General features: G+C 43.0%; 2 protein-coding genes across 8 annotated transcripts in view; both read right to left on the reverse strand.

Annotated features, from left to right (window-relative positions):
- Window positions 1-3,700: 3,700 nt before the first annotated feature.
- On the reverse strand, window positions 3,701-7,933 carry LOC129815340 (beta-crystallin B3-like). 2 transcript variants are annotated; one of them, XM_055869062.1, is made up of 6 exons: window positions 7,794-7,933; window positions 6,751-6,832; window positions 6,233-6,351; window positions 5,830-5,962; window positions 4,832-4,974; window positions 3,701-4,678 (listed from the first exon to the last, which is right to left on the reverse strand). In XM_055869062.1, the coding sequence occupies exons 2-6, from the start codon at window positions 6,823-6,825 to the stop codon at window positions 4,444-4,446; spliced, it is 705 nt and encodes a 234-aa protein (XP_055725037.1). In that variant the 5' UTR covers window positions 6,826-6,832; window positions 7,794-7,933; the 3' UTR covers window positions 3,701-4,443. The 2 variants fall into 2 exon arrangements, with proteins under 2 accessions (XP_055725037.1, XP_055725036.1); XM_055869061.1 differs by having other exon boundaries at window positions 7,773-7,933.
- A 9,903-nt stretch (window positions 7,934-17,836) lies between these two features.
- LOC129815337 (trichohyalin-like) overlaps window positions 17,837-24,097 on the reverse strand; it is a 29,288-nt gene continuing 23,027 nt past the window's right edge. For 3 of the 6 annotated variants that reach the window (XM_055869054.1, XM_055869057.1, XM_055869058.1), the window contains 7 exons: window positions 24,084-24,097; window positions 21,191-21,491; window positions 20,405-20,561; window positions 20,212-20,232; window positions 19,996-20,129; window positions 19,220-19,410; window positions 18,470-18,982 (listed from right to left, as the gene is read on the reverse strand). The exon at window positions 24,084-24,097 is cut by the window's right edge and continues 102 nt beyond it. In XM_055869054.1, coding sequence (XP_055725029.1) covers window positions 18,907-18,982; window positions 19,220-19,410; window positions 19,996-20,129; window positions 20,212-20,232; window positions 20,405-20,561; window positions 21,191-21,491; window positions 24,084-24,097 — 894 coding nt within the window. In that variant the 3' untranslated portion in view covers window positions 18,470-18,906. The other 3 variants (XM_055869055.1, XM_055869056.1, XM_055869059.1) reach the window with 3 other exon arrangements.

Below are 24,097 nucleotides of genomic sequence, written 5' to 3' on the forward strand. Positions count from 1 at the left end.
CCAGAACAGCTTCAAAGCGCCTTGACATAGATTCTACAAGTGTCTGGAACTCTATTGGAGGGATGTGGCACCATTCTTTCATGAGAAATTCCATAATTTGGTGTTTTGTTGATGGTGGTGGAAAAACACTGTCTTAGGTGCCGCTCCAGAATCTCCCTTAAGTGTTCAATTGGGTGGAGATATGGTGACAGAAACACACACACCCTTTAAACCCCCTATGCTCCTTTGAGACCCCTCTTTCAAAATCTCTGCACTTTCTTCTAGCCATGGTAGACAAAATAATGGGCACCTGGGCATTTTTATGCATGACCCTTAGCATGATGGGATGTTAATTGCCTTATTAACTCAGAAACCACACCTGTGTGGAAGCACCTCTTTTAATATACTTTGTATCCCTCATCTACTCAATTATTTCCATTATTGTCAGTTACCTGTACATAGTCCCTTAAATTGTGTCCTCAAATGTTATGTAATCTAAAAATCACACATTAGCTGGTAGAACTGACAAAATTAAATTAATTAGAAGCTAGGTTTCCATCCCATGTGGGAAAATCCCAAATTGTTTGCATAGTCAACTTACACACACAGCTCTGACACACACATTTATCCCACCAGACATGCCACCAGGGGTCTTTTCATAGTCCCCAAATCCAGAGCAAATTCAAGAAAGCGTACAGTATTATATAGAGCCCTTATTGCATGGAACTTCCTTCCATCTCATTTTGCTCAAATAAACAGCAAACCTGGTTTTAAAGAACAGATAAAGCAACACCTTGCGGCACAACGCCTCTCCCCTATTTGACCTAGATAGTTTGTGTGTATGCATTGATATGTAGGCTACGTGTGCCTTTTTAAAAATGTATGTAGTTCTGTCCTTGAGCTGTACTTGTGAATGATGTTCTGTATTATGTCATTCTGTATTGTTTCATGTTTTGTGTGGACCCCAGGAAGAGTAGCTGCTGCTTTTGCAACAGCTAATGGGGATCCTAATAAAATGCCAAAATACCATTGGCAACAGATTTTCATGCAAATATTCTAAAATCAGCGTAAAAACAATATGCACATTTTCCCAGCAGAGATGTGTTTCCATCAAATTGCCAGGTCGCAATTGTAAATGAGAACTTGTTCTCAACTTGCCTACCTGGTTAAATATAGGTGAAATAAATAAATAAAATAAAAAATTGACTTGTTGTGGATAAAATGCTGTGGGTGATGTTGTAGTGCACATAAAAATAACTTTGCGGTTAAATTCCCATGTACCGAATAACATAAATACAAGTTAAATGGGTTTTCATCGCATTTTCAACTCTACTGATGGTTTTCTAACAAACAAATGGTGTGTTTATATAGCGAATGTACCAACTCTGGTATTGGCATGTGCTCTCTAGCCAACAGCTTGCAGATACAGTGCGGGTATAGGCTAAATTATGAGGTTATTATGGACAAAAGAGCAAAATCATTTTAATTTATCAAACGGCAGCCAAGCATGGATCATTATGTCAACAGAATGAGACCCTCAATATTCATTGGAAAGGAGCATCAAACTCATCAAGCCCATAATTTATTTAATCTGTAGTCTAATAAACTGCATGCTTTCTTTCCCGAGTCGTGGTGGGAGGACCACGCACCATGTCATTGAGTGACTCCAAGTTTACTTCGATATGATGGATATTATATCAATATTTGCACATAAAAGCATTTCCAGCACTTTTTCTCGCATAATACATTTTACTGACACAAAGTTTCCACCTTGTCTAGCGTATTTTGATTTGTCGACCTTTGTAAACTTTACTGACAAATGTGCTGTTACCATCAGCCCTGTCGGGACATTTGTACTTTTCTCGCATAAAAAGGTTGGATAAAACCTGGTTAATGTTGTCTTATTCCATTTTACAGGTAAAATGTTTTGGCTCATGTCTCTTTATATTCTTATATTCTTAGCAACAGCTGGCAGCACACAAGTTTCATTAATTCGAAGTGTAACTGCAAGTTACCTGATCATAATGCATGTGGTAAATTTGGCTTGACTTTGGATATCCCTATAGGACACGTTAGGGACCGTCTGTAAATTATACAATGTAGATGGGACAATACGTTAAAATTCCAATAGCTCCAAATTTCAATGACTTCAAACCAACTATAAACTGTAGAAATTCATACACAAATAGTGAAAGCATTTCATGTTTAAAATATTGTTTCATTTACATTATATAGTTTATTACCCATAACTAGCTCCAGCAATAGGCCATCCAGAGTCCGTCAGGTCACACACCAGCCGGATGACGCTAATTGTTGAAATAATTTGGCTAACTCTTCCCACCTGCGCCGTTCTCAGATTATTCTTTTTCCGTTTAAAAAAGTTTTAAAAAAAATCTGACACAGCGGTTGCATAGAGGATAAGTTTATCTTTAATTCTGTGAATAACACTTGCATCTTTTATCAATGTTTATTATGAGTATTTCTGCAAAATCACCGGATGTTTTGGAATCAAAACATTACTGCACGTAACGCGCCAAAGTAAACTGAGATTTGTTTTATATATATATGCACATTATCGAACAAAACACACAATACATGTATAACATGATGTCCTATGACTGTCATCTGATGAAGATAATCAAAGGTTAGTGATTCATTTTAACTATATTTCTGCTTTTTCTAACTCCAATTGTTGGCTGAAAAAATGGCTGTGTGTGTTTGTGACTTGGCTCTGACCTAACATAATCATATGTTGTGCTTTCACTGTAAATCATTTTTGAAATCGGACACCATGGGTAGATTAACAAGATGTTTGTCTTTCATTTGCTGTATTGGACTTGTTAATGTGTGAAAGTTAAATATTTCTAGAAATATATGTTTGAATTTCGCACGCTGCCTTTTCAGTGGAATGTTGTGGGTGTTCCGCTAGCGGAACCCCTGAGCTAGAAAGGTTTTAAGCTCTGCCCCACTTGCCCTGAATGACGGGTCGTCACTACAAACAAAGTTAAGTTATCCCAGTATCCCCAGACACTACTGTCAGTGTCTGCTGTGGCAGGTAGGAAAGTGCAAGTTACCTAAAAAGAGCAAATCTCTCAATGTTCATCTCAAAGTGCACCAAACTTATGAATTTAGCTGTTGAAATTCCTTTGCCTCCGGACCCCTCTACTGGCTTTGGGCTAAGCTCCCAATGTCTTCAAATCTTTGCCTCTGGGGCCTGTTTGGGGTCACACTTTTTCCCCATCTAACACAGCTGACTCCAATAATCAACTAATCATGATCTTCAGTTTAGAATGCAATTAGTTTCATCAGCTGTGTTTGCTAGGGATAGGGGGGAAAGTGTGACACCACTCTGGGCCCCAGGACTCTAGCAAAGATTATGGATATACTGACAAGATACATGTCTCTCCGATCTAACAATGGGAGTCGTTGTCCACAAAGCGGCACGGCTATCCTTTCTTTGGATTGGTGGATACATCTCATTATTGTATTCCTTTTTTGAATATTCAATGAGGGTTGTTGACGTTAACCGCCTGTATTCAATGGAGAGAGACGCTATGCTACCAGCCTCATGCCATGAATATGCATAGCCATCTCGAGACAACTCCGATATAAATATTTTTTTCTCAAAGTTGCTGGGATGTCACATGTCCTACTTATATCAGTACACTTTTAACAACTTAAGCATTACACAAAACGTATACTAGATTAAATAAACCTCAAGTAGAAAATAAGCCATTCATTTTTTATTGTTGACCAAATTCGACACTCATTGACCTCCATACAAGATTTCCTAGCTTGGTGGGGCGAAACGGAAAAAAACGCCACCTGATGGATGGAGACAGAATTTCCGCCGAGTTTGGTCTCTTCCTCTCTGACTGTAGTTGCCCATCCCTGCCCTAACCCCTCCTCACAATGGAATGTCTCGTAGTCTACCTGAAGTTTGTTGGGTGAAAGTGTATACTTTTTTAAATGGTGATAAACATGAATGTTTTAATTAGTCTTTGACCTCTCCTCGACACTCGTCTCAACTTCCCATGCAGATTGATGTCTTCTGGTTCCATATTACCATCTGCTGGTCAGTGTTTTACCCTACATCCATTCTAATAATGGGGCTACAGTATATTGTAAAAAAGTACTTTAAACCAAATAATATTTCTGCTATTGTATGGCGTTGACACACTAAATAATATTATTCTAACAACCTCAGTTGTTTTCAGAGCATCTCAATAAGAGGGCCTGTTAGACAAAAACAATACACTCTCATCCAGTTGGATCAAACCAAATCAGGGTCAGAGACTTTATTTCCACTCCAGACACATAGGTAAGTCAGTGATGGTCACTTCACTTGCGAGTTCGTCGTTTCTTGGTGGCCCTCTGTGATGAGGAGAGGCTCAGTGGAGCCCTGGATGGTTGGGGGGCCCGGGGTTGGCTTCTTAGGGAGCCTGGGGCCACAGCCACTGTCTTTCAGCTGGTGCCAGCGGTGACAGGGGGTGGGGGTGTGGGGTTGGGGGCAGGAGTGGGGGCAGGTGGCGGGGCAGGGGCGGTGAAGCAGCCCCTTTTGTGCCACTGCATGTCGCGCACTCGCCGGACGGACTGGATCTGAGGCGCCGTGGCTCCCCAGTCGTTCCAGTGCTTGTAGTCTCCAAGCTCAAAGACATACTGGCGGCCCCTGTAGCCTGGGAACATGTAGCCTACCCACCTATGGAGGATAGGGGAAGAGGAACATACAGTCATAATCACATTTATGGAACACAAAAAAACACACTTGCATGATAGATAACCTTGCAGTAACCTAGCTGTAGAGAGATACTGTATTCCTGACCTCAATTATATGTAGAGGTGTTGAACTTACGTTCCATTCAGAGCCTTTACACTGGCCACACAGTCCTGGAAGCCATGGACCCACAGACTGGGAATGTCGTCGTCCACAATCTCCATCTTCCTCCCTGCGTAACCTGGTTTGTCAAACAGGTGGAGCTTGTGATCTGCACTGTCCTGGAGAAACACAGATCAGAACAGGTTGTGGTTATGCCTTGTTTTCCACACTGCTATTTAGTTGGTGTTTAGTTTGAAAGATGGAAGCTACTGTAGATTGAACCAAACTTGCAAGTTTATTATGCAAGATTATAAAAGTCCTTCAACATCACCATCCACCAGTAGGTAAAGGCCAGTTCCGGGAGACTTCAGGCCAAACTGGGAGAGTTGACAACCCTACTTAGAAATAAGTTGGCTATTTATAGACAGAATAACTTTTTGGTCTATACCCTTTAGCTTGACTAGTCTCAGATATCGCCAACCTTGGAGCAATATAAGCCTATAGGCAACAGGTCTGGGGTGGATGTTGTCTTTGTTGGCTTCTCTCTGACATTTTAAAAGATTATAACTTTCTTTTATTTTATTAAATTTACTTTTTTTTTTATATACAGACAACTCTCCCAATAAATCACACGTGTCGGTAGGCAGGGCTAAAAATCCGCCTCTGCCTGGGGCCTCCAAATAACTAAATCCACCCGTGTCTCTGTCCCAACTGATGTCCAACTTGTACAGACATTTTAGCTGGAGCATTGATACATTGCCAGATGCAAGCCGTCTGTCTAGAGAGACTATATATAGCTTGACAGTCTTATCTTATGACAGCTGGATGCCTGTCCACTGTGGGTTGCTAAGGTCAGTAGGCTAACATCCTTATATACTGTATGTAGATTATGTGTAAATTATTTGGTCTATATTCTCTCTGTATATTCTGTTTATTGTACAGCGTTTCACCAGGTCAAATTCCTGAAACATGTAAATATACTTTGTGAATAAAGTTGATTCTGATTGTAATTATAATTCCAGGGACATTCTGACCACTCGGAGTGGCCTGAAGGACAGCAGGCAGTTGTTAGTCTGGCTGTTGGTCCAGGTGCTCCAACGAGGATACTCGCCCTTCTCCAGGACAAACTGCTCCCCGCCAAATGCCTGACACTCAAACGCCACCCAGCTGAGAACACAAACGTAATTGCACTTTACTAATTGTTTGTAAATAATGGTAGTTGTGAGATAGTAAATTAAAGGTAATTGATAAAAACTGTAAATGTGATCGAAATGTATATACTGTATGTATTTCAATAGGAATGTAATTAATTGTCTAGAGACTGAGGTTGAATTAAATATGGGCAGTCAGTGTCATAAGAGGCTGGGAGTAGTGGAGTAAGTGGCTAAGAATGAGGCATCATGGGAAATGTAGGAAATCAAAATCATTGACACTTACGGTCCAGATTCCACAATGACAGATCCCACCTTCTCACATTCCTTCTCAATCACATCCTTACACTCTGCAGACAGCTCCACCTTCTTCCCACGGAAATTCTCGAACTCAAACACCACCACCTGCAAGGCAAGCCAGGTCAGTGTTAAGTAAGTAATAATACATAGTGTAAAATAAGATAAACAATCAATCAATCAAATGTATTTATAAAGCCCTTTTTACAACAAAAACTTTAACATTAGCACAAACTGCATAGGCCTACAAGTTGTACAGTTCTAATGTAACAATGTGCTGTATAGTGCAGTGTAATTGTTCTGTACTTGCTTATTTCATTGTAAATACATAGTATCAGTGACCCTTCATAAAAGTGAGACCCTGGGAACACTAGGATATTACAATATTTTTTTTTAAAGTCCAGTGACCTTGTAGCTCTGGGGTGTTTCCCCAAAGTTTCCCCAAAGTTACAGTTCTAGGATTAGCTTCTGCCTAACACCCACCTTGCAAGTTCACCATACACCCACCTTATAAGTGGCTCCTGCCCCTCCTTGGCTCTTCCCAGCTGCTAGCTGCTCCGGTGCACCCTGCTGCTCTGACATTTTACCTCTGCATTCCAAAACATTCCCAAACACAGTCAGTCACTTAACACAATGGCAGCATAGCACCCTCCCTCCAACAGGGACTATAACAGCTAACTCAGAGGTGGTCTGTGCCGTGGTCACTTTAGGTCTGGCCAATAAGATCAGCAAGCCTCTGGCGTTGTCCAGTACCACGTTTGGCATTTGAGTGCAATCAAATACTGTAGTTTTTGCATGCACAAATACTTCAATAATGTATTGTCATTTTGGAGTCACTTGTATTGTAAATAACTATAGAATCTGTTTCTAAACACTTCAGGATTATCCATAATCATGGTAGCATCCACATTAATGTTGAAGCGTTAAGAAAGATATTCTATTCCTATTTCAATAAAAGTGACTCCAAAATGACACAATACATTATTTACCATTCATTTCTATTGGGCACAAAATCATCTGAAACACAACCAAAACAAACAGAAAATGTTTCCAACAAATGTTTATTCACATTTATTGCGTGCTATGAATATTGGACCAAATATTTCACTTTTTACTACTTTATTACACATAAGTGAATTTGTCCCAATACTTTTGGTCCCCTAAAATGGGGAGGACTATTCACATAAAGTGGTGTAATTTCTAAACGGTTCACCCGATATGGATGAAAATACCCTCCAATTAAATCTGACAGTCTGCACTTTAGCCTCATAGTCATTGTATAATTTATATTTCCAAAGTGCTGGAGTACAGAGCCAAACTCCCAAAATTTGTCACTGTCCCAATTCTTTTGGATCTCACTATATTACATATTCTTTTCCACTATCGCATTTGATACATTCACACATATTCAATTCCAGGTAAAACAACAGTGCACACAGGGTTATGGAGAGCAATAAATAGGGATACTTGAAAACAGCAAGAGTTGTTGGCAGCACAAGACAACAGACAGAGAGGAAAGAGGTTTTTACCTGGAGGAGAGAGGTTTTTACCTGGATGGCTTGTGCTTCACTGCACCACGTACGAGGCACACTCTCTTCGTTTTTCCTTGTTCTTTCTTTTCTTTATTTCTGTCTTTCTCTCTCTGAATGAGGGCGTGTGAGTGTGGAGGCACTAGGGGCCGGGGGGGGGGGGGGGGGGGGGGGGGTATTTATGGTTTATAAATGGCACACTGCAGCAAAAAAAAACAGGAATGGGGGATGCTGTTGATGCAGCAAGTCTGTCGCTTGCATTGTGTCCATCACACTGCCCCTCAATAGGGCTGCCACGCAGGCTGACCACGCTCATGCTGCCACCCTGCCAGTGGCCCGATGGTGGGCACACACAGACAGCGAGCCAAGAGGATTGAGAGAGATCAACCCCACTCAGCACTATTGGCCACACCTAGCTGCCCATCTGTCTGTCTGTCCAGCTTTCCATCCGTCTGCCTCTCCACTACCCCGCCATCTCTCCTTCTCTTTCTCCTTTCTATTGTTCTATTTACTCCCCTTCATCTTCTCCCACGTTCACTCTCCCGTAGTGCATTTCCTTTACTTTTCTCCTTTCATCCTTTTCATCACCCTCTCTTATTTTCAGCCATTGCTTAATCCTTTAAGTTTCTTTCCTCCTCATTGTTTGACCTCTTACCCTTTTTCTCTCCTTGCATCTCTCTATTCACCTCTTTCTCTAAACTGTGTGTGACACTGTTTACCTGCTCTTAACACCACCCTGTCCTATGCACTAGGTAGGTGTCAGTACATGGTTCAGTTCTATATTAGCAGGATCCAAGTCAAACATTGGTCTTTGCCATGCAAACAGCAATGCAAACAACATGCAAATCTTCTTACACACCTCCCTTGATGCACTGGACATTTTTACAAGCTCACTTTCCAGGGGGAATCTGGAGAAGCCCTTCCTTGCAATACAGTAGTGATGTTGTCTATTGACACCTGGTGCATGCAACCAACATGCTCCTATCACTGGATCTTCGCAACTAGCTAACCACAATCCCGGGTGACCACTCCTGGCTAGCGTCTCCATCCCGGAGCAGGCACCGGAGCAGGCACCAATTAGCCTGAAGCTAATTAGCCTGAAGCTAGGGCTCCTGTGCTACCACTGAAGCCCACTCCTGGGCTACAAGACCCGGACCCATTTACTGCCGGTACGGAGCACGGAACCCCGCCTATCCTCTACGACTGGAATACCGACATAATCTGCCCAGGGACTCCAACAGGCCCCTCAGGCGTGACGCCCGCTGAAGGCCCATTCTGCTAACCTACTAGGCCTGTTAGCTACCTAGAGCTACCTGGAACCCTACTAATTCCACGACTGGTCTATCGACGTCACTGCACGAAGAGGCAAAAACAGACTTCCCCCCCATCGCGACGTCCCCCAAAGGCTAACTTGCCTGCCCCGGTCTGCTAACTGCTAGCTTATCTTGCAGCTAGAGCAGCCAGGAAGCTAGCACCAGTTAGCAAACACAATTCTACAATTCACAACCTCTCTATCGCCATCGCTATCCGGCTTGGATTCTCTGTCGACACGACCACGTCTGGTCAACCGGTGCCCTCAACCGGCCTCCGTCTGAGCAGACGCCCTCCGTCTGAGCAGACCACCCCCCCGGGCTACTAACTTTAAACGCGTGCTAGCTTAGTGGAGGCCTCACTACTCCATCTACGGCTGCCCCCTGGACACTATGATCACTTGGCTACATAGCTGATGCCTGCTTGACTGTCCATTAATTCACGGTACTCCATTCTGTTTATTTGTGTTTTATCTGTCGGCTCTGTGCCTTAACTCAGGATCTGTGTGTAGTTAATCCGACCCTCTCTGCCCAGTCGTCGCCATTTTTACCTTCTGTTGCTGTGTTAGCTGACTAGCTGCTGTTATTTCACCTGCTGTTTTAGCTAGCTCTCCCAATCATGACCTGCAATCACTTTATGCCTTATTGTATGTCTCTCTCTAATATCAATATGCCTTGCATACTGTTGTTCAGGCTAGTTATCATTGTTTTGGTTTGCAATGGACCCCGTAGTTCCACTCTCCGTACCTCTGATACCTCCTTTGTCCCACCCCCCCACACATGCGGTGACCTCACCCATTGAGACCAGCATGTCCAGAGATACAACCTCTCTTATCATCACCCAGTGCCTGGGCTTGCCTCCGCTGTACCCGTGCCCCACCATACCCTGGTCTGCACATTATGCCCAGAATCTATTCTACCACGCCCATAAATCTGCTCCTTTTATTCCTTGTCCCCAACGCTCTAGGCGACCAGTTTTGATAGCCTTTAGCCGCACCCTCATCCTACTACTCCTCTGTTCCTCGGGTGATGTGGAGGTAAACCCAGGCCCTGCATGTCCCCAGTCACCCTCATTTGTTGACTTCTGTGATCGAAAAAGCCTTGGCCTCATGCATGTCAACATCAGAAGCCTCCTCCCCAAGTTTGCCTTACTCACCGCTTTAGCACACTCTGCCAACCCTGATGTCCTTGCCGTGTCTGAATCCTGGCTTAGGAAGGCCACCAAAAACTCGGAGATTTCCATACCCAACTATAACACTTTCCGTCAAGATAGAACTGCCAAAGGGGGAGGAGTTGCAATCTACTGCAGAGATAGCCTGCAAAGTTCTGTCATACTTTCCAAGTCTATGCCCAAACAGTTCGAACTTTTAATTTTAAAAATTAATCTCTCCAGAAATAAGTCTCTCACTGTTGCCGCCTGCTACCGACCCCCCTCAGCTCCCAGCTGTGCCCTGGACACCATCTGTGAATTGATCGCTCCCCATCTAGCTTCAGAGTTTGTTCTGTTAGGTGACCTAAACTGGGATATGCTTAACACCCCGGCAGTCCTACAATCTAAGCTTGATGCCCTCAATCTCACACAAATCATCAAGGAACCCACCAGGTACAACCCTAAATCCGTAAACATGGGCACCCTAATAGACATTATCCTGACCAACTTGCCCTCCAAATACACCTCTGCTGTCTTCAATCAAGATCTCAGCGATCACTGCCTCATTGCCTGTATCCGCCACGGGTCCACGGTCAAACGACCACCCCTCATCACTGTCAAACGCTCCCTGAAACACTTCTGCGAGCAGGCCTTTCTAATCGACCTGGCCCGGGTACCCTGGAAGGATATTGACCTCATCCCGTCAGTTGAGGATGCCTGGTCATTCTTTAAAAGTTACTTCCTCACCATATTAGACAAGCACGCTCCGTTCAAAAAATGCAGAACCAAGAACAGATATAGCCCTTGGTTCACTCCAGACCTGACTGCCCTCGACCAGCACAAAAACATCCTGTGGCGAACTGCAATAGCATCGAAGAGCCCCCGTGATATGCAACTGTTCAGGGAAGTCAGGAACCAATACACGCAGTCAGTCAGGAAAGCAAAGGCCAGCTTTTTCAAGCAGAAATTTGCATCCTGTAGCTCTAACTCCAAAAAGTTCTGGGATACTGTAAAGTCCATGGAAAACAAGAGCACCTCCTCCCAGCTGCCCACTGCACTGAGGCTAGATAACACGGTCACCACTGATAAGTCCGTGATAATCGAAAACTTCAACAAACATTTCTCAATGGCTGGCCATGCCTTCCACCTGGCGACTCCAACCTTGACCAACAACCCCGCCCCCCCCGCTGCTACTCGCCCAAGCCTCCCCAGCTTCTCCTTTACCCATATCCAGATAGCAGATGTTCTGAAAGAGCTGGAAAACCTGGACCCATACAAATCAGCTGGGCTTGACAATCTGGGCACCCTATTTCTGAAACTGTCCGCTGCCATTGTCGCACCCCCTATTACCAGCCTGTTCAACCTCTCCTTCGTATCATCCGAGATCCCCAAGGATTGGAAAGCTGCCGCTGTCATCCCCCTCTTCAAAGGGGGAGACACCCTGGACCCAAACTGTTACAGACCTATATCCATCCTGCCCTGCCTAGCTAAGGTCTTCGAAAGCCAAGTCAACAAACAGATCACTGACCATCTCGAATCCCACCGTACCTTCTCCGCTGTGCAATCCGGTTTCCGAGCCGGTCACGGGTGCACCTCAGCCACGCTCAAGGTACTAAACGATATCATAACCGCCATCGATAAAAGACATTACTGTGCAGCCGTCTTCATCGACCTGGCCAAGGCTTTCGACTCTGTCAATCACCATATTCTTATCGGCAGACTCAATAGCCTCGGTTTTTCTAATGACTGCCTTGCCTGGTTCACCAACTACTTTGCAGACAGAGTTCAGTGTGTCAAATCGGAGGGCATGTTGTCCGGTCCTCTGGCAGTCTCTATGGGGGTACCACAGGGTTCAATTCTCGGGCCGACTCTTTTCTCTGTATACATCAATGATGTTGCTCTTGCTGCGGGCGATTCCCTGATCCACCTCTACGCAGACGACACCATTCTGTATACTTCCGGCCCTTCCCTGGACACTGTGCTCTCTAACCTCCAAACGAGCTTCAATGCCATACAACACTCCTTCCGTGGCCTCCAACTGCTCTTAAACGCTAGTAAAACCAAATGCATGCTTTTCAACCGTTCGCTGCCTGCACCCGCACGCCCGACTAGCATCACCACCCAGGACGGTTCCGACCTAGAATATGTGGACATCTATAAGTACCTAGGTGTCTGGCTAGACTGCAAACTCTCCTTCCAGAATCATATCAAACATCTCCAATCCAAAATCAAATCTAGAGTCGGCTTTCTATTCCGGAACAAAGCCTCCTTCACTCACGCCGCCAAACTTACCCTAGTAAAACTGACTATCCTACCGATCCTCGACTTCGGAGATGTCATCTACAAAATAGCTTCCAATACTCTACTCAGCAAACTGGATGCAGTTTATCACAGTGCCATCCGTTTTGTTACTAAAGCACCTTATACGACCCACCACTGCGACCTGTATGCCCTAGTCGGCTGGCCCTCGCTACATGTTCGTCGTCAGACCCACTGGCTCCAGGTCATCTACAAGGCTATGCTAGGCAAAGTGCCGCATTATCTCAGTTCACTGGTCACGATGGCTACACCCACCCGTAGCACGCGCTCCAGCAGATGTATCTCACTGATCATCCCTAAAGCCAAAACCTCATTTGGACGCCTTTCCTTCCAGTTCTCTGCTGCCTGCGACTGGAACGAATTGCAAAAATCTCTGAAGTTGGAGACTTTTATCTCCCTCAACAACTTTAAAAATCTGCTATCCGAGCAGCTAACCGATCGCTGCAGCTGTACATAGTCCATCTGTAAACTACCCACCCAATTTACCTACCTCACCCCCATACTGCTTTTATTTATTTACTTTTCTGCTCTTTTGCACACCAGTATCTCTTCTTGCACATGATCGTCTGATGATTTATCACTCCAGTGTTAATCTGCTAAATTGTAATTATTCGATTTATTGCCTACCTCATGCCTTTTGCACACATTGTATATAGATTCTCTTTTTTCTACCATGTTATTGACTTGTCTATTGTTTACTCCATGTGTAACTCTGTGTTGTTGTCTGTTCACACTGCTATGCTTTATCTTGGCCAGGTCGCAGTTGCAAATGAGAACTTGTTCTCAACTAGCCTACCTGGTTAAATAAAGGTGAAATAAAAAAAAACACGCTTTGCACACAGCCAATGTAGACCGGTAGGTGTAGGTGTCAGAAACATTCTATGGTGCCACTCAAAATAATGTTTCTTACTGTATATGGGCCAACCGTATTTGTATCTCTGAGTGTGTGTATTTTTTGCGTGTTGTCTATTATTCCAGTGAATTTAATAAACATAGCATTAAAGAAACAAACGATTCCATAGAACATTTTTGAGAGAATTGACATCTTTGAGACAGGGTTACTGATCCTTTGAGACAGGGTTACTGATCCTTTGAGACTGGGTTAGTGATCCTTTGAGACTGGGTTAGTGATCCTTTGAGACGGGGATAGTGATCCTTTGAGACGGGGATAGTGATCCTTTGAGACGGGGATAGTGATCCTTTGAGACAGGGATAGTGATCCTTTGCTAGTGCATAACATTCTGAGAACTATATGTTTCTTAGAGCTTGGTAAGAGCGTAGTTGTCCTATGGTTATTGTTGCATACAACCTTCCCACAACTTTGGTATTTCATTACTTTAACAGAACGTTTCCTAAAAGTTCAAACATGGTTACATTTCATAAACATTTTTTAAATGTTCTTGGAGTGTTCTCCAACTGGTTTCACATTGAGAATGTTCTCAAATAGTTCAGAGAACGTTAAGAAACAATGTTCTTCGGGGGAATTTCAGTACTTCAGCATAACGTTTCATACAGGTTTCCTCATGGTTCTTTTTAAAGTCATGTTCTCAGAATGTTCAGAGAACGTTAAGAAACAACGTTTTTCTGTGGAAATTTCAGTACTTCAGCATAACGTTTTCTGCATGTTTCCTCATGATTCTATTTAAAGTCATGTTCTCAGAATGTTCAGAGAACGTTAAGAAACAACGTTTTTCTGTGGAAATTTCTGTACTTCAGCATAACGTTTCATACAGGTTTCCTCATGGTTCTTTTTAAAGTCATGTTCTCAGAATGTTCAGAGAACGTTAAGAAACAACGTTTTTCTGTGGAAATTTCAGTACTTCAGCATAACGTTTTCTGCATGTTTCCTCATGATTCTATTTAAAGTCATGTTCTCAGAATGTTCAGAGAACGTTAAGAAACAACGTTTTTCTGTGGAAATTTCAGTACTTCAGCATAACGTTTCATACAGGTTTCCTCATGGTTCTTTTTAAAGTCATGTTCTCAGAATGTTCAGAGAACGTTAAGAAACAACGTTTTTCTGTGGAAATTTCAGTACTTCAGCATAACGTTTTCTGCATGTTTCCTCATGATTCTATTTAAAGTCATGTTCTCAGAATGTTCAGAGAACGTTAAGAAACAACGTTTTTCTGTGGAAATTTCAGTACTTCAGCATAACGTTTTCTGCATGTTTCCTCATGATTCTATTTAAAGTCATGTTCTCAGAATGTTAAGAGAACGTTAAGAAACAACGTTTTTCTGTGGAAATTTCAGTACTTCAGCATAACGTTTTCTGCATGTTTCCTCATGATTCTATTTAAAGTCATGTTCTCAGAACATTAAGAAATCTTTCCATAAAAACCTCAAGAAAACATTAGTAACATTCAAAGAACTTTCTAACAACAAAACACTCTCTAGCCTCTGTCTTGTTAAGCATGTTCAGGTGTGTTAGCTGCACCTGATCCCACCTGTGTTGGCCACACCTGATCTTAATGAGTGCTTGTTTCCATTGAAATGGGGTGTGTTTTGAATAGACTAAAATGAACAGCTTTGTTTCAGTTTTTTTTTTACATGGAATGCTAGCTCCATGCGGGTGGCTCAGTGGAGTTATTCCATGAATAGTGAACAGAAGATCATAGGTTTGAATCTTATCCAGCAGCATACCACCCTGCATACCACTGCTGGCTTGCTTCTGAAGCTAAGCAGGGTTGGTCCTGGTCAGTCCCTGGATGGGAGACCAGATGCTGCTGGAAGTGGTGTTGGAGGGCCAGTAGGAGGCACTCTTTCCTCTGGTCTAAAAAAAAAAAATATCCCAATGCCCCAGGGCAGTGATTGGGGACACTGCCCTGTGTAGGGTGCCGTCTTTCGGATGGGACGTTAAACGGGTGTCCTGACTCTCTGAGGTCATTAAAGATCCCATGGCACTTATCGTAAGAGTAGGGGTGTTAACCCCGGTGTCCTGGCTAAATTCCCAATCTGGCCCTCAAACCATCATGGTCACCTAATAATCCCCAGTTTACAATTGGCTCATTCATCCCCCTCCTCTCCCCTGTAACTATTCCCCAGGTCATTGCTGCAAATGAGAACGTGTTCTCAGTCAACTTACCTGGTAAAATAACGGTAAAATAAATAAAATAAATAAATACTGGCGCCGTGCCACAATAAAATAGGAATGTGTTTGCAAGATTAATGTTTAGGCATCTTTGCTTGGAGTTCAAGACAGTTAACCCAAACTGAGCTAGCAGTGTTGTTAAGTCTTATAGCAGTGTTGTTAAGTCTTAAAACCACAAGAAAAGTTTGATAGAATTGTTTTAAGAATGTTATTTAAAAACATACATTCTGTTCTCAGCATCAACAAAACTCTATCCTCTATCTTGTTAAGTGTGTTCAGGTGTTTTGGCCGCACCCACTAAATGGACACATCTGATCTTAATGAGTGCTTTTTCCTTTGAAATGGGGTCTGTTTGAATAGACTAAAATGAACAGCTTTGTATGCATAAAAAACTGGTCATGCTAGCTCCATCCTGGTGGCGCAGTGTACTAACAGAATATTATAGGTTTGAATCTTATTGATGGCTTGTCACAATAAAAAATAAATATGTTTTTGCTTGATTAATGCCTAATAAAATACACTTTCATGAGTCCCATCTCTGCTTGGAGTAAATAAAAGTAAGCTCAACTGTTATTTTAAAAACATGGGAATATTGTTAATAATGTTATTTTACATTCTGGGCATTTTTTTTTTACCAGTCCCACAAAAAAATGCAGTCAAGTGCCTATACAAAGCCCTCCCTCTGTCACTCCGAAACTTCTTCCAGTGTCTGCCTGCCAGTGTTTTATAGGCTACCTCCCTCTGAAGCATGTAGCCTACTAAAAGACAATTTATGCTTGATCCAAAAATGTGGTCGGAGGCTCCGTATGGAGGGTGTGACGCAATGCAGAGCTTCCGGAGACATGCAGAGGCCAAATCAAGCTCTGTCCCACATCACTGTGCACCTCCCAAATGTTGTAACAATGCGGAGGGCTCCGTATAGCTCCGCATTAACATGATTGGTTGACGGTAGGTGGGGGCGTGAGGTCCTGTATAAACACAAACTCACTGCTTCCTTCACAACAGCTCTGCACTGTTCTGCGAAGCGCAAGAGGTATGAATGCCCTGACTTCTGCAGAGGCCGTATTTAAGAGAACTACCTGAAGTTCAAAGAGATTCAAAGTTCCTCCATAGAAGCCTCTAGTGGTGTGGGGGCTGTGCTTTGGCAAAGTGGGTGGGGTTTTATCCTGCCTGTTTGGCCCTGTCTGGGGGTATCATCGGATGGGGCCACAGTTTCTCCTGACCCCTCCTGTCTCAGCCTCCAGTATTTATGCTGCAGTAGTTTATGTGTCGGGGGGCTAGGGTCAGTTGGTTATATCTGGAGTATTTCTCCTGTCTTATCCGGTGTCCTGTGTGAATTTAAGTATGCTCTCTCTAATTCTCTCTTTCTCTCTTTCTTTCTTTCTCTCTCTCTCGGAGGACCTGAGCCCTAGGACCATGCCTCAGGACTACCTGGCATGATGACTCCTTGCTGTCCCCAGTCCACCTGGCCGTGCTGCTGCTCCAGTTTCAACTGTTCTGCCTGCGGCTATGGAACCCTGACCTGTTTACCGGATGTGCTACCTGTCCCAGACCTTTTCAACTCTCTAGAGACAGCATGAGCGGTAGAGATACTCTCAATGATCGGCTATGAAAAGCCAACTGACATTTACTCCTGAGGTGCTGACTTGTTGCACCCTCGACAACTACTGTGATTATTATTATTTGACCATGCTGGTCATTTATGAACATTTGAACATCTTGGCCATGTTCTGTTATAATCTCCACCCGGCACAGCCAGAAGAGGACTGGCCATCACTCATAGCCTGGTTCCTCTCTAGGTTTCTTCCTAGGTTTTGGCCTTTCATGGGAGTTTTTCCTAGCCACTGTGCTTATACACCTGCATTGCTTGCTGTTTGGGGTTTTAGGCTGGGTTTCTGTACAGAACTTTGATATATCAGCTGATGTAAGAAGGGCTATATAAATACATTTGATTTGATTTTAGTTTAAAAAAGAACAGAAAAGAATTATATTAACTGGTACTTTTGGGGGGTTTGAACCGGTTCAGAACTTTATTTTGCTGGTCAGAACAGTGGAACGGATCCAAAACAATTATGGTTCTATTAAGAACGAAACTATTGGAAAATAATTTTTAAAAGTCTTGAGACATTCAGTAAAGGTTTTAAGGAAGTTATTCAAAAACCTCCAGACAGAGATACTCCTTTTCCTGTTTGGATAGAGTAGAGATCATTTCAATTTATCTAGCAGATGCTTTTATCAAGAGCAGCTCATCCGAGCAGCGAGTGAGTGCATAACATAAGAGCAGAGAAAAAGATGGGTTAGTTCAAAACAAGAAATTACATGGCAAAACATGTACAATTCAAGTAGGTTTGTGAACATTGTGGTATTGTGGATATTAGTGTGCATGACCTAAACACACATGGTAATTACGTCAAGCGAATCTGGAATGCAAGTATGGATGGATGGAGAGATACAGTCTAGAAAATACAGTGGCCTGGGATAAGAGGCAAATGTTGCAAATTAACAGAAAAGGGAATTTTGAGTCCACTCCTCGAATCATCTGTGTATGTGTCTGTATGTGTGTTTGTGTGTGTGTGTTGCAAATAAAGTATCTACATGCTCATAGTTCCTTTGTCAAATAGGAAAGTGGAAAAAGATGGTCACACCGCAGGGACGTATCCAATGCTTCTCCATTGTCTTGTATAATTCATTAAAAAAAGTGTGTTTTTGAAAAGGTACATGATTGGAGTCCAGCCCACAGCTGTGTTTGTCAGCAACAACTGCAGTAGCAGTTGAATGATCACCTTGTCAATGGTATCTCCTAGAGGTAAACAGAAATACAATATAATTTACATGACACAGATAGGGGGCATATTTAATGTGATATTTCTCTCCAAAATCAGTGTGTCTGACATTATCAATCTGCAAACTTAAAGATGTAGTCTGCGATCTTAAGCACAACAAATTCGTAACATATTTTACGAATTGGATTCTTAACATATCATACATATTGCAACGTTTTTTTAGCAGGACAACATATCATACAACATAGATGACAGAGTACACAACTGAATGACATGGTACACCAAAGTGAGCAGCACTTTCAAAACTACTGGCTGAAATTATACAAAAGTTCTGGAGCATCACTTTAACAAACGTTAAGCTTTCTTTAGAGTTAACTATCACTTTAAGGTGTGGATAGAAGGGGAATGCGATCAGATATGGACTTTGATTTGTAATATTAGGTGTAAAATTGGGTCCATCCCCTCACCCTGCTCTGCTCAGCTAGGCCTCACTGTTGTATTGACTCGAGCGCTTCTTAGACTTGAGTTCTCGCAGCCATGAAGGAAACTTGTCCACCCTGAGGGTCACACAAACAAAGATCAAACGGTTTGCCTTGCAGATAACTATTGTAGCTAATAGCTAACTAATGTTGCCAGCTAGCTATGTCATCTGCATTGCTTGTTGTTATGTCATATTGTTCTTTTTTTCTTAATCACATTTTGTTGCTTCATGTTGAATAACATTTTAAAACTACAAAAATCACTTGTGGTTTTATGCTAGTAAGATAAGAGCAGCATGTTGGGAGTAAACTTACCCTGCACCTTTGTTCCCTACAGGGGGCAGCACTCGTGACCCCCCGGGGAGGAAGGAGGAACGTTTTGGAGAGCGGGAGAGTTGAGAGGGGGACGGGGCAAGTCTGTCCATCTGATGGTCTGTGTCTACTCCTTCACCTCCACCGGCTCCACCACCTCCTCCACCACCACCTCCTCGCTTCTTCAGTTGGGCCTAGGAGAGACAGTGATACATTTAAGATATGAACAAGTAGACATTTTTGATAGTACAGGTAGATCCTTACTAAGCAAAATCACATTGGTCCTGCATTGTGAAAAATCTTTCTAAATGAATGTTGTCCTGATTCCTGCTGTAAGAAATAACTTGTAAACAATCATACTTGTTTTGTTTATCACCCAAAATGTACTTTTTTATGGAAATATGTCGTTTTTCCCCATGCAGTGCAGATGTCCAGCAGTGCAGGTTTGATTGAATGTCAGCCTTAGGTTACGTCCCAAATTGCACCCTATTCCCTATATCCCTCAAATTCTAATCTTGACCTCGAAGCCAGTTGCACTGCTTTTCTATTCTTCCCTTCTAATCCGTAACTGATTTAGACATGGGACACCAGGTGGGTGCAATTCATTATAAGGTAGAATAGAAAACCAGCAGTACTTCGGACCTCCAGTGTAGGATTTGAATACCCCTTCCCTATATAGTGCAGTACTTTTTATACCAAAGCCCTGTGGGCCCTACACAGAGAAAAGGATGGCATTTGGGTGTTTCAGGTTGTAAAATAGGGGTGCTGAGAGCATGTACCTTGAGGGCAGATGGGTCCATTCCAGAGAAGAGGGCTATTCTCTGGGGCTGGGAATGTTGTGAACAAACCTCCCTCCCTCTGGGCTGCTCCTCATCAGACTCACAATCCCCCCGTATCAGAGAGTCTAGCTTATCTGCAAAAGTGGTAAAACAGATGGTTGGCCTTGCGTGAATTACCTTACATGAGGGATGGTTGTAATAATCCTTAAACCCTACCTTCTAGCCACTTGTGTGTATCTGAAAAGATGAGATTGGTGTAAGAAATATACAGTATATTGGTACTTCCACCTAGCCTATCAGAGAGCAAGGTGTAGCTATTACCCTTTTTCCTAGAACTATATGATCCCTTCAGGTCTACAGTGCATGGGGAAGGTCAGTCCTATGGGTTGATTTGGAATCGTCTACTAACCTGAGGAGTCATAGAACCTCCAGTCGTGGACTGGGTCTTCCTCAAGCATTATTGTGGTAGAGCTCTGACGGAAAGCTCGAGTGGGGCGGGTTCGTCGACTCTTTCTCAGCTCTGCCCTCGCACGCAGAAGACTTGTGTCCAATAGAGGGGCGGAGATCTGTATGCACACACAAAGGAACAAGCAAAATCAAGTACTGTATTGCCTGTAAATGCTTGCATGTGTAACCGATGTGAAATGGCTAGCTAGTTAGCAGTGGTGCGCGCTAATAGCGTTTCAATCGGTGACGTCACTCGCTCTGAGGCCTTGAAGTAGTTGTTCCCCAAGGGCCGCGGCTTTTGTGGAGCGATGGGTAACGGTGCTTCGTGGGAGGCAGTTGTTGATGTGTGCAGATGGTCTCTGGTTCGAGCCCGGGGCGAGGGGACGGACGAAAGTTATACTGTTACATTGATGCTGTTGACCCGGATCACTGGTTGCTGCGGAAAAAGGAGGAGGTCAAAAGGGGGGTGAGTGTAACCGATGTGAAATGGCTAGCTAGTTTGCGGTGGTGCGCGCTAATAGTGTTTCAATTGGTGACGTCACTAGCTCTGAGGCCTTGAAGTAGTTGTTCCCCTTGCTCTGCAAGGGCCGCGGTTTTTGTGGAGCGATGGGTAACGATGCTTCGTGGGTGTCAGTTGTCTATGTGTGCAGAGAGTCCCTGGTTCGAGCCCGGATCGGGGCGAGGGGACGGATGAAAGCTATACTGTTACACATGCATAATGGAAAGTACCAGATAGGCCTTGACTTACTTCAGGAAAGGGTAATGGGTCCTCTGTTTCTTCTAGTGGAGAAGTACTGTCAGGCTCATCTGGTGTGATGACAGGCGAGATCTGGTCCTCTGTTTCTTCTAGTGGAGACGTACTGTCAGGCTCATCTGGTGTGATGCCAGGCGAGATCTGGTCCTCTGTTTCTTCTAGTGGAGACGTACTGTCAGGCTCATCTGGTGTGATGACAGGCGAGATCTGGTCCTCTGTTTCTTCTAGTGGAGAAGTACTTTTAGGCTCATCTGGTGTGATGACAGGCGAGATCTGGTCCTCTGTTTTCTGCCGACTGAGGATGTGGGAAATTCAAAAGAGATCACAACATCATTCAACTACAAAAACTCAACGGATTCAGGTTGGTGGGCAAAATATCTGAACTTAGTATGTAAAAAATAAAAATAAAAAGGTGACATACATAGACAAGTAAAAGTGATTTCCAAGTATTTAGGTACTTGGGAGCTGGTACTGCATTAATTAATGTGACTATACCAAACCATGGAGATGTGCCTGTTTATATACTGTTTATATATGACGTGGCCCTCTTTGGGTACAGCGAGCACCATCTCCCTCTCGCTCTCTCTCTCACCACCTCTCTCTTCCCCCTACACCCAGGCTCTGTTATCACAGGTCATAAATTCCTAGAGGAGTCTCTCTCCTCATGGCCATGCAGTATAGAGAGAGTGAGTTTCACAGGAGAACAAAGGAACCTCTTCCACAACACAGAACCTGAGAACTGAACAATGTCCATGTTTTGGAGAATGTGTACACGGTCGGGGGAGAATCCAGCTACGACTGGTCCATTTCGTTTAATGTTTGTGAAACTCATGAGAGACAATACAGCCACATTACCATAACTCTGTTTATACAAGAGTCTCAGTTGTGAGGCTTGCATCTAATTGTTGTATAAAATGAATGAGTAAAGACGAAACAATTTGTGAAATTATGTAATGTGATTTTAAACTGTTTAATGAAGGAAACTCCAATTCCCTTTGGAGTTTAACTAAGTTATAGGCCCGCCCCATGAGCACAGACATTGATCTGGCGTCATGGGACAGCCCTTTCCTACGGTTCTGGATATAACCCCCACCGTGGGAGTTTCCCAGCAGACCAGTACCTCAATCACAGAGGGAGCGAAGGTTTGAGTAGATTGCTGAATCTTTTATCCATACCATGTGGTTAAACTCTGAGACTATCGATCTGACAGAACAAGAGCTACTCTTCGATACTAATTACTAGTCTGCAGCTAGAAATGATGTACCCGTGATTGCGAGGACTGACTAACGCCGAAACATCTATTCTATAAGAATATTTCTGAATGGGACTCTGAAGTATCCATCCTAACCACGGAAGAGAGAGAGAGAGAGAGAGAGAGAGAGGGCGGAAGAACTTTCCAACAGAAAGACGAACAATTCCAACAGAGATCACGACGACACACTGAGCGTAAATATATATATTGATTGCAATTATTCCTGAATGAGTGAGCGTTTATGTGCAAAGGATTAGCATTTCAATGAATATAATTATCAAGTGTGTAGTGACTCATTTGTGTAATTCCCGCTTTTCTCAGTCTACACCCACTTCCCTTTTGTCCACCAAGCCGTAATATCGATTTAGCCCACTATAGGGCACATCCCCTGTCATTTCCTTGTAACCACATCTACTTTGTTGTTTGTTTATGCATTTCTGTGATTATTTAGTTAGTTAATAAATAAATGATTGAGACAATTGATGTATGGAATGGATGATTCATAGTGAAGACTGGATTCATGCAGATAACCAACAATTTACGACGTTTATAATGAGACTAACGTGAGGTAAAGAATAATTCATTAATTAGAAGACTAATTGATCAGATATTAAAATATCTGAAAAGTTTTATTAGGAAAATTATATCTTTGTAATCTGAATATTTTCCTTGGTGCACCGACTTCCTAGTTAATTACATTTACATGATTAGAATATTCACGTAATAATAATTACAGAGAATTGATTTGATAAAATAACAGTCTTCAATTTAATGATGCCAAAGACAAGACATACTGAACAAAAATATAAACGCAACATGTAAATTGTCGATCCTAGGTTTTATGAGCTGAAATAAAAGATCCCAGAACTTTTCCATACGCAACAAAAAGCTTACATCTCTCAAATGTTGTGCACAAATTTGTTTACATCCCTGTTAGTGAGCATTTCTCCTTTGCCAAAATAATCCATCCACCTGACAGGTGTGGCATATCAAGAAGCTGATTAAACAGCATGATCATTTCACAGATGCACCTTGTGTTGGGGACAATAAAAGGCCACTCTAAAATGTGCAGTTTTGTCACATAACACAATGCCACAGACATCTCAAGTTTTGAAGGAGCATCTGAGACCAGCCTCCCAGACAGCTGATGAAACAGATGAGTATTTCTGTCTGTAATAAAGCCCTTTTGTGGGGAAATACTCAGTCTGATTGGCTGCGCCTCTGCCCAGTCATGTGAAATCCATAGATTAGGGCCTAATGAATTTATTACAATTGACTGATTTCCTTATATGAACTGTAACTCAGTAAAATCGTTGAAATTGTTCCATGTTGCTTTATATTTTTGTTTGGTATACACTACCTGTGATGCATTTAATCAACCAGCAGAGGTCAGAAGAAGCCAAACTACTTTCTGCTGTCCTATCCTGTCTCTTCACATCACAGCAGACAAAGAACAGGAGGCAAGGTAAGGAAGCTACTTAAGACGATTAAGAATCACCCGTATCCTGTCTTTTCACATCAGAGCAGGTAAAGGAGAGTGAGCCATACAGGAGAGGGAGCTACTTAAGACTATTGAGCTGCACTATTGAGCTGCACTGACTCTTGTATGGTTCCCCTGTTTTGCAGTGCACCCACCAGTCATCCTCAGA

Source organism: Salvelinus fontinalis, chromosome 18 (assembly GCF_029448725.1).
Source record: "Salvelinus fontinalis isolate EN_2023a chromosome 18, ASM2944872v1, whole genome shotgun sequence".
Taxonomy (NCBI): Eukaryota; Metazoa; Chordata; class Actinopteri; order Salmoniformes; family Salmonidae; genus Salvelinus; species Salvelinus fontinalis.